General features: G+C 45.1%; 1 protein-coding gene across 4 annotated transcripts; it reads right to left on the reverse strand.

Moving 5' to 3' along the window:
- Positions 1 to 2,515: 2,515 nt before the first annotated feature.
- NDUFB2 (NADH:ubiquinone oxidoreductase subunit B2) lies at positions 2,516 to 14,430 on the reverse strand. Of its 4 annotated transcripts, none has more exons than XM_049095222.1 (4): positions 14,267 to 14,430; positions 5,677 to 5,815; positions 4,388 to 4,491; positions 2,516 to 2,591 (listed from the first exon to the last, which is right to left on the reverse strand). In XM_049095222.1, exons 1-3 carry the CDS (start codon positions 14,362 to 14,364, stop codon positions 4,417 to 4,419), a joined length of 312 nt encoding a protein of 103 aa, XP_048951179.1. In that variant the 5' UTR covers positions 14,365 to 14,430; the 3' UTR covers positions 2,516 to 2,591; positions 4,388 to 4,416. The 4 variants fall into 4 exon arrangements, with proteins under 4 accessions (XP_048951179.1, XP_048951178.1, XP_048951177.1 ...); XM_049095221.1 differs by having other exon boundaries at positions 2,516 to 2,598; XM_049095220.1 differs by having other exon boundaries at positions 5,671 to 5,815; positions 14,267 to 14,401.
- Positions 14,431 to 14,437: the final 7 nt, after the last annotated feature.

A 14,437-nucleotide genomic window follows, 5' to 3' on the forward strand; every position in this document is an offset into this window, starting at 1 on the left:
CTGTATGACTTGGTTGGGCAAGGCATCCATCTACAGCTCAGCATCCTTATCTATCGAAGGGGAAGAGGGGCGCCTGGGGGGCTCAGTTGGTTAAGCACCTGCCTTCAGCTCAGGTCATGATCCCGGGGTCCTGGGATCAAGCCCCAAATCAGGCTCCCTGCAGAGCAGGGAGCCTGCTTCTCCCTCTCCCTCTGCTTGTGCTGTCAAATACAATCTTTAAAATAAAAAAGTGGGAAGAATGTACACTTAATTAGAATTAACACATGCAAAGTGTTTACCACAGTACCAGGCCCATGTAAGCCCAGAGTTTTCTCTATTCGACTATATATAACCGTCAATCAAATATACTTAACATCTTTTTGGGGCCCTCTCCCACTTTATTTTCCCATAAGCTGTACAGCGGACCCTCGACCATGGGTTTGAGCTGTGCCGGTCCACTTATACATGACTGTTTTTGATAAATGTAGTACAGTCCTGTAGATGTATTTCCTGTTCCTTACGAATTGTTCTCTGGCTTTAAGAGAACTAAGTATATAATACATATAATGTACAAAACAGGTTGAGTCTCTGTGTATGTTCTCAATAAGGCTTCCAGTCAGCAGTAAGCTGTAAGGTTTTGGGGGGGAGCCAAAAGTGGTATCTGGACTTGCGACTGCTCGGGGCTGGCACCCCAAACTCTGGTGCTTCAAGTCAAATGTGACAGGATGGAGGTCGTCACCTGGAGAGAAGGCTGGAGACGACTCCCGCATCAGCTCAAATATGAAAAGGAGGATCCAGTATGTGGAGACCACACTGGCTGAGTTTAAAAAAGACTGCGGTTTTTAAAGTTACCTTTAATTCAAATCAAGCAACTCTGAAAGGTTTCTAAGGAAAAGAGCTAGCGGGATTATCCTACCTGAGTTCACAGTTGCAGTGAGTACACATGAGTAAAACGCTTTGTTGGCGGGAAGGAGACAACAAAACTTAGACCTAAAAAGTACAGGAAAGAGATGGCCTTTTAAAGATCTGCCCTATTTTCAGCTGAGCTGAGCGCGCTTACTCTTACCCACGTGAGTGAACACAAAACAGAGAAGTGTCTCCGCACCGCTGCACGGGGCCCGACTGCTGAGCTGGCAGTGGAGTGGGAGGACCTGTTCACGGTGCATCAACCTTGCTGTCACTGTGTCCATTGACACCTGAGGAGAACCAGTGGGGGCCTGGGAACCCAAGGATCAGGAAGCCCTGTTCAGAGCCTGCCAGAGGCTTCTCACTTGACATAAAACCTAAACCTGTGGCTATGACCTACCAACCTCATCTAGTCCCCATCGCCTCACCTGCTAGAACCCCACTGGACTTTGTGTTCCTCAGTGACCCTGGTCCCAACCTAGACCTTGGTTCTCACTGTTCCCTGTCCCCGAAGCACTCTCCCTTCCCCTTAGACTCTCACACAACTGGTTCCTCCCACTTGTTCAGGTCCCACCCACCCAAAAGATCAGTACCCGCCTCTCTCTAGCACATCACCCGTTACTTCCTTCAGGGCACTTAGTAAATCTTACTGTCTGTCTCCCCTTCCTAAACTCTAGGTTCCTTAAGAACTGAATCCTTGGGACTCCTGGGTGGCTCAGTGGTTGAGCGTCTGCTTTTGGCCCAGGGTGTGATACTGGGGGTCCAGAATCGAGTCCCACATCTGGCTCCCTGCACGGAGTCTGCTTCTCCCTCTGCCTGTGTCTCTGCCTCTCTCTTGGTCTCTTGTGAATAATATCTTTAAAAAAATAACTGAATCCTCTCATCTGCCATATTTAGCATTATATTCCCAACACTTCAGTGGTCAAAAACCTAAATTAAAAATATGAATAAAAAATAAATAAAATAAAAAAATAAAAATATGAATAGTTCTTCTGGGCAAGTCCTTAAGCCACTCTACACTGCAGATTTTTATCTATGGATAACAGAAAATTCCGTCCTACCTACTCAGAACTGCTACGCTACAGAAAGTTCAAAAGTACTTTGAAAGACATTTTAGAGAAAGTGGAATATCCTATTTCCCCCATATCTCCCATTCCTCCAGCCCTAAGAATTACTAGTTGGACACGTGTCTTAGGTCCACAAATGGCCATGGAGCACAACACCCAGCCCACAAGAGATACATAAATACAAGAAATGGACCACACGGACCTCTTAACCTCTGTGTATCAGGGCAAGACAACACCAGCAGCAGAGAAACAGCAAGAGTTTTCATGCTGTCCACATACATGTGACTAAGACATCCACCGGGAGAAGGCTGCACGGCACTGCAGGTAAGTGCTGGTAACAACTCCTAACGTCGCTGCCCATCAACGTGTGACCCTCAGGCAAAGCTACTTCATCTCCTTGAGCCTGAACTGCCTGAGAAGTGGAGCTAATGTCTGTCTACACCGTGGGGTACCCCAGAGGATCCACTGAAAGGGCCTGGAACCTGTCAGGACAGCAGCTGGGAACACAGGAAATAATCCAGAGGGGTAGTTGTCATTATCAGAAACATCCATGACCCAGTTCCTCACTGTTGACCAAAACACTTTAATTTTACAACTTTCATGTACAATATGAAGTCCGTAATTGCTTGAAATTCTCACCTGGCTCCTGCAGGGAAACAAAAGTAGAAAGCTTTAAGTACTTTTATTTTCAATAATTCAAATTCATAATTTTGACTCATTCAATTATTCAAGCATTCACTGAACATCAATTACGTGAGTAGTTAGTCTTATAGAGAAGCAAAGTCACCTTGCTTTCTCAGAGGTTTACAGTCTCATCTTTAAAATGTTGGGACATGGGATCCCTGGGTGGCTCAGCAGTTTAGCGCCTGCCTTTGGCCCAGGGCGTGATCCTGGAGTCCCAGGATCGAGTCCCACATCCGGTTCCCTGCATGGAGCCTGCTTCTCTCTCTGCCTGTGTCTCTGCCTCTCTCTCTCTCTGTGTCTCTCATGAATAAATAAATAAAATATTAAAAAATAAAATAAAATGTTAGGACGCCTGGGTGGTTCAGCAGTTGAGCATCTGCCTTCGGCCCAGGGCATGATCCTGGGGTCCTGGGATCGAGTCCCACATCGGGCTCCGCGCAGGGAGCCCACTTCTCCCTCTGCCTGAGTCTCTGCCTCTGTCTCTCTCTGTGTCTCATGAATAAATAAAATCTTAATAAATCCACAGAAAAGAAGAGGAGGTTAGTGCTGGCAGGCACATTACCACAGGGAAGCAGGATGCTGGTAAGGACTAGGACCTCTGACTTACCCAGAGTAAATCCAGACACAGGACACGGCTGTGAGACAGCTGACCTGCCTGCCCTTTGGTGACAGGTTTTCCTATTCCCTTTCTCCCTTACATACCCCAAAACTGTAATTTTCATGTTAATAAGCTACTTTTTTTTTTAAGATTTTATTTATTCATGAGACAGAGAGAGAGAGGCAGAGACACAGGCAGAGGAAGAAGCAGGCTCCATGCAGGGAGCCCGATGCGAGACTGAATCCCGGGTCTCCAGGATCACACCCTGCGCTGCAGGCGGCACTAAACCACTGCACCACCCAGGGATTCCCCATTTTTTTCATTTTAATGCTTCCTAGCCTTTCAAACAATTCACAAAAATAAATAATTTTCAAGGCATTTTGAGTGATGGCAATTATTTATGTGCAAGGACTAATTTAAAAACACATTACATGAGATTTTTTTTTTTTTTTTTTTTGAGAATGTCTTAACTCCTAATGGGTCTGTGGGAGAAAAGACTCCTCTTCCTAGTACCTACTCCCAGTGTACCTTTCCTTTTGAAAGAAGAAAAACTCTGATTCATAATTTGGAAAAATGAAAGGGCCATTACCTTTTACTTTTTAGGGTTAATTTCCACATAAGTCCATATCATAACATTCCCATATGCTGGTACTTTCCATTCAATCACTCAGGGTGGAACACAGTATTCCTACAACCTAACTGTAAGCTCCGTACCTATCTTATCTAGCACTGCAATCTCTGTGCACAGTTGGTACTTTAAAAAAAAAAGTCTCAGGGGGATTCCTGGTGGCTCAGCCATTTAGAGGCTGCTTGGCCCAGGGCGTGGTCCTGGAGTCCCGGGATCGAGTCCCCCATCAGGCTTCCTGCATGGAGCCTGCTTCTCTGTCTGCCTGTGTCTCCGCCTCTCTCTCTCCCTGTGTGTATCTCATGAATTTATTTATTTATTTTTAAAGATTTTATTTATTTATTCATGAGAGAGAGAGAGAGAGAGGCAAAGACACAGGCAGAGGGAGAAGCAGGCTCCATGCAGGGAGCCTGACGTGGGACTCAATCTGGGGACTCCAGGACCATGCCCCAGGCTGAAGGCAGGGCTAAACTGCTAAGCCACCGGGGCTGCCCTATAAACAACTTTAAAAAGGAACCAGGGGCATACCTGCTTGCAAAGAGTTCAATCTTTTATTTTCAGTCTTCATCATCAGGAAGGATACCTAGTTCCTCATCTGTCCACTGGGAAGGATCCGGATATGGAAAGTGACCCTGGTGACAACCATTAAAAAAAAAAAAAAAGTAAAGACTCTATATTCCATATGATGAATTAAATTCAAAAGATAAACAAATATGGTAAGGCTGTCATATGCACAGCCCTTGAAAAGCCACATGAACAAATTACTACTTTAACTATCTGATGATCCAACTGTTCTTCAATCTGTTCAAGATGGGCTATGGCCCGAACTGTAAAAGCCGACCCATTCTGGAGCCACAGTCTGAGCCAGCATTTCAGTGTGTCTGTGATGGACGGTAGGCAGAAGGGAGACAACAGATTGCAAAGATATCCTGCATCTTGACAATGTGTTGAAGCTGCGGTGAAACGTAACATCTCAAAGTGTCCTGTCATTACTGCCGACCTGGGAGAAACCTGGGAGCCTCATGCGTCTTCAGTCCTAGTCTGTGGTGGCATCGTTGGATCAGGCCAAGCAGCCACACAGACTCCTGACAGCTGACCTACAGTGAGTTAGGGGTGACTCTGTGCTGCCAACTCAGACACTAAGCAGCTCCCTCCTGGGTGACACGGGCACAGATAAACTCAAAGAGAATAGGACATGAATCAATCTGAAGCGCCTGAGACTTTGTACACTGAAGATTTTTTTCCCATCCTGTTTGGATCACCGAGCGCAGATTTCAATGGCTTCAAGGTATAATTTCCCAGGGAACAGGGTCTGTGTAAAAGTGATAAAAGCTTAGCCAAGGCTAATGGCATGTCAGAAAGTTACCATGATCTAACTTCTTCCCTTAAGACAAATTAGCCCACATCTCTCCCACCCCGATCTGGCTGCCCGGGGCCTCTAGACAGACGAGATGAGTCAGCATTTAAAGACATTTGGTGTGAAACTTAACCCCACTTAGGAACCCTGGTTCAGAATTAGTTTCAAGTCTTCCTTCCAAATATGACAACCTAACAGAAACCGTAAGAGATGGACTACCCACATGTACACCTGTGAGGAGGAAAGGTCAGAGAGAATGTATTTCTGTAAATAACAGGATTCCTGCATACACAAAGACAACATGGTAAAGGGATATAACCAGGTAGGAAAACGGTCTACATACAGGAAGGAGGGAGGAAAAAAAAAAAAGCAGAGCTATTAATATATTAGTAATAATAATCTAATTAAATTATAATATTCTATTAATATATTAGAATTATTCTCCTGCACTTACCAGCACAGCATCTGAATCATGCCAAAAACGCCAGAGAATCCAGAACCACATAGTGCCACTGAAGAACTCGGCCTGGATCACCTGGGACCTGGTCAGCTGGGGAAACTGTCTATACCGGGGCTCAATATGCACATCGCCACCAGCACTACAGGACGAAACAAAATGTCATGCAACTTGGTACCCCTTCAAAGCATGAAGTCATCTAAAACTTTGAGTTACATCTAGAAACAAAATCTAACAGTTCTCATCTCCTCCATGAAATACAGGTTGACAGAGCTCCATAATGCCTCAAAACTCATTTTTCATAAGCTTGCTTTTAAACTTGTTTGGCAACAAAAACTGGCCTGCACTGATGAAAGACTGTTTCCCTTTACTGATTATACAGGGATTTTACAGCAGAAATAGGAACGTGTTAATAACAGGGTGCTGGCCCCAAAGTTTTAGTCAAGAAATGTGAACCTACAGTAGTAGGTCACTTAGCTTATCCGAAAAAACACATCAGCAAAGTAATCTTGTTCTGTTTAGCCATCTATTTCCAAGGCAAATTATGCCTTCTGCTCTATTACAGTCTTTGCTAATAAAGAACACTATATGGGAAAAAGGACTCAGCAAATCTTTTTTTTTATTTTTTTATTTTTATTTTTATTTTTTTTTCAGTTATCTCTACACCCAATGTGGGGCTCAAACTCATGACCCTGAGATCAAGAGTCACATGCTCTATGGACTGAGCCAGCCATGCACATCAGCAAATCCTTTTTAATAAGCTAATAGTTCTGAAAAAAAAAAAAAAAAAAAAAAAAGCTAATAGTTCTGAACAAAGCAAAGAGCCTCAAACAGTAAGTATGAACAACTTTTGGGATTTTTTTTTTTTCATTTAGATTCTGTTGACAAATTGTGGGACACAATCCATAAGGTCTGCAGGCATTTTGTTCACTTAGATTATAATTATTATTGGTTGAATCTAACTTTGTTTGTTTAAAGATTTATTTATTTATTCATGAGAGACACAGAGAAGCAGAGACATAGACAGGGGGAGAAGCAGGCTCCCTGGGGGGACCCCAATGTGGGACTCAATCCCCAGTCCCTAGACCCCGGGATCATGCCCTGAGCCAAAGGCAGACAACTCAACCGCTGAGCCACCCAGGGATCCCTGAATCTAACTCAAATAATAAAATTTGTACTTCATGATGTTACTGTCAAGTTCCATTTAGCAGCTATACATATTCTACTATACAAAAATGGGATATAGAATTTAAAGAGAATTTCTATATAAAATGTATTCACAAATTTCATTTCAGGTAAGAACCAGCTTGGAAAACAACATGCTCAGGCAGCCCGGGTGGCTCAGCAGTTTAGCACTGTCTTCGTCCAGGGGCGTGATCCTGGGGACCTGGGATCGAGTCCCGCGTCGGGCTCCCTGTGTGGAGCCTGCTTCTCCCTCTGCCTGTGTCTCTGCCTCCCTCTCTCTGTCTCTCTCACAAATAAATAAATAAAATCTTTAAAAAAAAAAAAAAAAAGAAAGAAAACAACATGCTCTTCAATCCAGCAAAAACTACCAAAACTGCACTTTCTTCAAAATGCGCTGTAGATTTGTGAACATTAAAAAATCTATGGGTCCCTAATACGTATTACCTACTCCCCTTTGTAGTATCCTGTCCCGTTCTTAAAGGTTATTAACAGGCAGCCCTGGTAGTTCAGCGGTTTAGCGCCGCCTTCAGCCCAGGGCCTGATCCTGGAGACCCGGGATCGAGTCCCGCATCGGGCTCCCTGCATGGAGCCTGTTTCTCTGCCTCTCTCTCTCTGTCTCTCAGGAATAAATAAATAAAATCTTTAAAAAAAAAAAAAAAGGTTATTAACAGTTATCATTTACTGTCTTCCATGTGCCAGACACCGCCTGAACCATTTTAAATGCAATCATTTATTTTCATAACCCTATGAGATAGATTGTATGGTTATTAATGTTTGCAAATGAAAACACTGGGGTATTTGAAGGCAAAGCCTAAGTTCTTATATGCTGCCTATAAACAAACAATATTAATAATTTTCTCATTTTATGAACTGAAGACACAGTTAACTAGAATTCCCATCAGCATGATACCATATTGAAGTGATAGTTTCATTTTTATGTAAGTATTTATCCAATATATTAACACTTTTATCTGGAAAACTCTACATGAAATATTGATAATTAGCTATGAGTGGTATGAGATGGTTTTTATTTTTCCATAGGTATGAACGTGGGGTTTTCTCTATGTATTTTTTTAAGTTTTTATATAAATTCCAGTTAGTTACAATACAGTGTAATATTAGTTCCAGTAGTAGAATTTAGTGATTCATCACTTACATACACACCCAGTGCTCATCACAGCAAATGCCCTCCTTAATGCCAATCATCTATTTCCTCCATTCCCCCACACCTCCCCTCTGGTGACCATCAGTTTGTTCTTTGTAGCTAGAAGTCTGTTTCTTCATTTGCCTTTTTTCCCCCTTTATTCGTTTGTTTTCTTAAATTCCACATATAAGTGAAATCATGTTTTCCTCTGGCTTACTTTGTTTAGCATAATACTGTCTAGCTCCATCCATGTGGTTGCAAGATTTGATTCTTTCTTTCTTTCTTTCTTTCTTTCTTTCTTTCTTTCTTTCTTTCTTCATTCATTCATTCATTCATTCATTCATTCATGATAGACCGAGAGAGAGAGAGGCAGAGACACAGGAGGAGGGAAAAGCAGACTTCATGCTGGGAGCCTGACACGGGACTCGATCCCGGGACTCCAGGATCGCGCCCTGGGCCAAAGGCAGGTGCCAAACCGCTGAGCCACCCAGGGATCCCCTGATTCTTTTTTATAGCTGAGTATTATGTATCTTTCTTTAAGCATGGTGAAGGGGAGGGCAGAGGGACAAGCAGACTCCCCGCTGAGTGGAGAGCCCAATGTGGGGCTCAATCCCAGGACCTTGAGGTCATGACCTGAGCCAAAGTCAGATGCTTAACCAAGTGAACCACCCAGGTGTCCCTGGCCATGTATTACTTTAAAAGGCTCCCTCAAGAATTATTGCTTTACAACCTGAAGAATATATCACACTGTTTCTGTAATGCCATCATATGCCAATTTTATTTAACAGTATTTATTCAGGATCTATCTGTGCATATAGATATTGCATTATACAAACAAACCATGGGGATGGTAATTCAATACACTGTAACAAGAGGCTTCCTCCTCTTTAGTAGGTTTTAGTATAATCTAATTATAAGGGCCTATCAGTTAAATTCATTAAAATAATATTTGAGAATTCTAGTTCAAACCCACTACCAGGAACTCTACACATCTCATTATTGTTAGAGTGACATGTTGTATTAACTATTCCTTGAAACAAATGGGTCATTGGACACCTGGCTGGCTCAGTTGGTAGAGCATGCAACTCTTGGTCTCCAGGTTTTGAGTTCCAGCCCCATGTTGGGTAGATAAATTACTTTAAAAGGGGGGGGGGGGGAGGCATCCCTGGGTGGCTCAGCAGTTTGGTGCCTGCCTTTGGCTCAAGGTGTGATCCTGGAGCCCCAGGACTGAGTCCCGCATCAGGCTCCCTGCATGGAGCCGGCTTCTCCCTCTGCCTGTGTCTCTGCCTCTCTCTCGCTCTGTGTGTCTCTCATGAATAAATAAATAAAATCTGGGATCCCTGGGTGGCGCAGTGGTTTGGCGCCTGCCTTTGGCCCAGGGCGCGATCTGGGAGACCCTGGATCGAATCCCATGTCAGGCTCCTGGTGCATGGAGCCTGTTTCTCCTTCTGCCTGTGTCTCTGCCCCTCTCTCTCTCTCTCTGTGTGACTATCATAAATAAATAAAAATTTAAAAAAAAAAAAAAGAAAAAAAAAGTTGAATTGTATTAAAAATAAATAAATAAATAAATAAATAAATAAATAAATAAATAAATAAAATCTTAAAAAAAAAAAAAAAAAAAAAGAGGGACACCTGGGTGGCTCAATAGGTTAAACAACTGACTCTTGATTTTGGCTCAGGTCATGATCTCCGGATTGTAGCACAGAGCACCACATCGGGCTCCACACTCAACATGGAGTCCACCTGAGAGTCTCTCTCCCTCTCTTCCTCTGCCCCTCCTCCTGTACTCTTTCTCTCTCTAAATAAAGAAAAGAAAGAAGTGGGTCATTGACTGCAAGGTAGATTATTTTTAAAAAGATTTTTAGAGGGGCACCTGGGTGGCTCCGTGGTTGAGCATCTGCCTTCTGCTCAGGTCATGATCCAGGGTCCTGGGATCCAGTCCCCACATGGAGCCTGCATCTCCCTCTGTCTGTGTCTCTGCCTCTCTCCCTGTGTGTCTCTTATGAATAAACAAAATAAAATCTTAAAAAAAAAATAAAAATAAAATCTTTTTAGAAAGGGGAGGAGCAGAGAGAGAATCTTTTTAAGATTTTATTTATTTTAGAGACAGGGAGCACACAAGCAGGAGGAGAAGGGGGAAGGGAATCCTAAGCAATCCTAAGCCCATAGAGCAGGGGGCCCAACAATGCTCAATCCCAGGACCCTGAGGAGATCATGACCTGAGTTGAAATCAAGAGTCGACCCTTAACCAACTGAGCCACCCAGGCACCCCAAGGTGGAAACCTTAATTTTTTAACAAAGATTTGAAATGCTGCAGTTATAGAAAGGAATGGATGACATAAGAATTGCCATGATTAAGGAATATAAAGATTCCACAAGTATCTAATTGACTATGTCATGTTCCTAACTAGGTTACTACAGCACAATGGCAAACTAAATATACTGAACAACCCACCAAATTGAAACAACTACAATGTTAGATGGAATTAAAAAAAAAAAAAAAAAAAACCTTTTTAATACGTAACTGACCAGGCACAAAAGTAAAGAAAGAATCTATCAAGGGTAAAATCCAAGTAAACACACAGCCTGGAAAACTATGCTAAACCGCTGAGCCACCCAGGGATCCCCCAATTTCTGCTATTCCTGGGGTCCTTGAACCTCTACATGGGACAACTACATGGGTGTAAGAAGCAGGGGAAGAAGCCTCAGGCCCATGCAAGATAAGGAATCTATTAATTATGAGACCCCTGAATAAAGCTGCAGCCCCACAGTATTACAGAGAATGAGAGATAAACCCGTTACGAAGAAAGGAACAGGCAGACATTTGTTACCAGGAGCTAATCCTCAGGTGGGTTTGCACCCAAATTCACACTACCTGAGCTGGACCTCTAAGGTTCAAAACACCCTCAAGCCAACAATTTAATTTAAAATGATCTTGGAGGGCAGCCCCGGTGGCACAGCGGTTTAGCACCACCTGCAGCCCAGGGCGTGATCCTGGAGACCCTGGATCCTCGAGTCCCAAGTCAGGCTCTCTGTATGATGCCTGCTTCTCCCTCTGCCTGTGTCTCTGCCTCTCTCTCTCTCTCTCTGTGTGTGTCTCATGAATAAATAAATAAAATCTTAAAAAAAAAAAAGCAAACAATTTCTAGAAATAAAAAATGCAGTTGAGGTTAGGAACATGAGAAAACCTGACATATGCCCAATTCATGTGCCAGAAGAAGAAAATAGAATGGGGAAGAAACAATATCCCAAGAAATAATGGCTATTCCAACCCAGGATTCACAAGTGTCAAGTTTAAACACAAAAATGCATTATAACTCTCTATGAAAGTTACACTTTTAAAACATAAACCAGGGCAGCCCTGGTGGCTCAGGAATTTAGCGCCGCCTTCAGTCCAGGGCATGATCCTGGAGACCGGGTTATCGAGTCCCACGTCAGGCTCCCTGCATGGGGCCTGCTTCTCCCTTTGCCTGTGTCTAGTCCCGCGTCGGAGCCTGCTTCTCTGCCTGTGTCTCTCTCTCTCTCTCTCTCATGAATAAATAAATAAAATCTTAAAAAAAAAAAAAAAAGCATGTGACTCTTGATCTCTGAGTCATGGGTTCAAGCCCCACGCTGGGTACAGAGATTACTAAAAAAATTTCATAAACTTAAAAAAAAAATGAAACCAGATCATACCACTTTCCTGCTTCAAAGTCTCCAATGGCATCCCATGATTCTTTTTTTTTTTTAATTTTTATTTATTTATGATAGTCACACAGAGAGAGAGAGAGAGAGGCAAAGACATAGGCAGAGGGAGAAGCAGGCTCCATGCACTGGGAGCCCGACGTGGGATTCGATCCCGGGTCTCCAGGATCGCGCCCTGGGCCAAAGGCAGGCGCTAAACCGCTGTGCCACCCAGGGATCCCACATCCCATGATTCTTAAAGTAAAATCCTAACAGGGCCATCACTAGCCTGCCCCCACCCCTCCCTGACCTCACCTCTACCACTCTCCCCTCCGCTCAGCCCATTCCAGCGTCCTGGGCTTGCTTGTCCATCATCAGCACTCAGAGCCTCGACACTTGCTATCTCATCAGAGGCCCTGTCGGGCATCTTTGCTTGCCTGACTTATCACTCAGCTCCTAGTTCAAAGCACCATCAGGCCTGCATTGCCACATCATCCTATGCACAACATCCCATCTAGCCCCAGCCCAGGTGCTCTCTAGATTAATCCCCTGCTCTAATTCTTCATTTAACTTAGCAGTATCTAAACATGCTCTCTCCTACTTGTGTCCTCTCGACGTAAGCTCCCTTATCTTTCTTGTATTCTGCTCTATCCCTACAACCTAGAAAGTATCCTGGCATCTGGAAGAGTCTCCATACTTATTCACTTTATTATCACATAGTCTGTGAGATAAAAAGTGTTACAGAAGTTCTAAAGCCCTGGTGAAGAGCAGTGCTCCCAGTTTTCCCATGCAGGGTCAAGGGCAACAGCTGGAGGCTCTCCATCACTGTCCTTGTTTGGGTCACTCAGGCCTTTTCCTTCTTTTCACCCCACACCTGTCCCAGCTCCATAGGCTTAACAGATATGTAACTTTAGGCAAGTCACTCTAATTTCCCCAAATCCCAGTCGTCTGGTAACAGTTAAGCAATACTCATAAAGTCCTTACTAGGCAGCAGCAACTGTCTTAAGGTACTTCACAGAATTGTTATTCACTCAGTTCCCTGGAAACTGAAATTATGATCTCCATCATATGAGTGAGAAAATGAAGGCAATCAAGAAACAGAATCTTTTTTTTTAAGATTTTTAAAATTTATTTATTCATAGAGACACAGAGAGAGACAGAGACATAGGCAGAGGGAGAAGCGGGCTCGAGCCCGACGTGGGACTCGATCCCGGGTCTCCAGGATCAGGCCGCAGGCCATGCTAAACCGCTGCGACACTGGGGCTGCCCCAAGAAACGGAATCTTCAAAAAAAAAAGGGTGGGGGGCAGCTGGGTGGCTTAGTGCCACCTTCCGCCCAGGTTGTGGCCCTGGAGACACCGGATTAAGTCCCACGTCAGGCTCCCTGCTTGGTGCCTGCTTCTCCTTTTGCCCGTGTCTCTGCCTCTCTCTCTGTTTCTCATGAATAAATAAATTAAATCTTTAAAAAAAAGAAAGTGAGAAAGAAACTGTTTCAAGGGCAAATAGCTCAACTGTAGCAAAGGTGAGACTTGAAATGAGGCAGTTTGGGGCCAGAATCCTGCTTTTAACCACTACCTTGCACTGCCTCTTGGGGAATACGTAGATCCTGATCTAAGGGGCTGCAACATCACCTGTAAAAATCAAATGTTCTATTTTCTATCCTGCTCTTACTGACTCTCTCTGCACTACCAATTTGGTTTTGGCAGATTTGACCCTTGGCATCCCAGCGCTATGCTCTCCAGTAGAATTTTTGGGCTACTTCACAGGTCACTCCTCTTTTGCTCACTCTCAGTTCTTGTTCACGCGAACGTGAACCCTGATACAAGTTATGGCATTTGGGTGACAACGTGTCCATCACTTCTACCAAATGGAACACTCTCACGGGGAATGTGATTATGGGGAAGGCTATGCACTTGTGGGAAATCTCTGTACCTTCCGGTCAATTGTGCTGTGAACCTAACACTGCTCTAAAAAATAACATCTAGGCCGGGGGCACCTGGGTGGCTCTGCGGTTGGGCGTCTGCCTTCGGCTCAGGTCGTGACCCCGGGGTCCCGGGATCGAGTCCCCCATCAGGCCCCCCGCAGGGAGCCTGCTTCTCTGTCTGCCTAGGTCTCTGCCCCTCTCTTTGTTTCTCTCATGAATAAAAAAATAAAATCTTTAAAAAAATAAACAAAATAAAAAATAACACCTAGGTCTTCCGGGGCAGCTCTGTGCCTCTCCTTGCCTCCCAGCCGGCGCTTGGAGACACACGGTACAGGTGGTTTCCTCCGTCGAGCACGCCCTCTCCTCCCCGACTTCCGCTCTCGCTCCCGGATTAGCTCCAGCTAGCCTCCACGTTCAACGGAATTTCCCGAGGGCAGGCTCCCCTGCGGCCGGAGCGGCCCGACACACGGTTTAACACCCGCCAAGACAACTCCGCCCCGGCGCCCCCGCCCCGCCCCCGCCCCCGCGTCGCGGAGCCGGACTCCAAGTCCCAGCATGCCGCGGGGCGGAGGTCGCTGCCGGGCCGGCCCGGGTGCCCGGCGTCAAGGTGAGGGCGTCCCGAAGACCGGCGTTTCCCGTTAGACGCAGGCGAGGCCCCTCCCCCCGGCCAACACTCACTGACGGACTCCACCGCCTCCAGCCGCCCGCGGGCCGGGGCCTCTGAACAGCTGGCCTCCAACGCGAACGAAAGGCGCCAAGCGCGTCAGAGCCGACATGCCAGCCGGCGTCCGGAGAGCCCCTCTCAGGCCGCCCCGCCTTCCGCGTCACTTCCGCCGGCGCCCCGGCCCG

The sequence above is a fragment of the Canis lupus genome, chromosome 16, assembly GCF_003254725.2.
Source record: "Canis lupus dingo isolate Sandy chromosome 16, ASM325472v2, whole genome shotgun sequence".
Taxonomy (NCBI): Eukaryota; Metazoa; Chordata; class Mammalia; order Carnivora; family Canidae; genus Canis; species Canis lupus.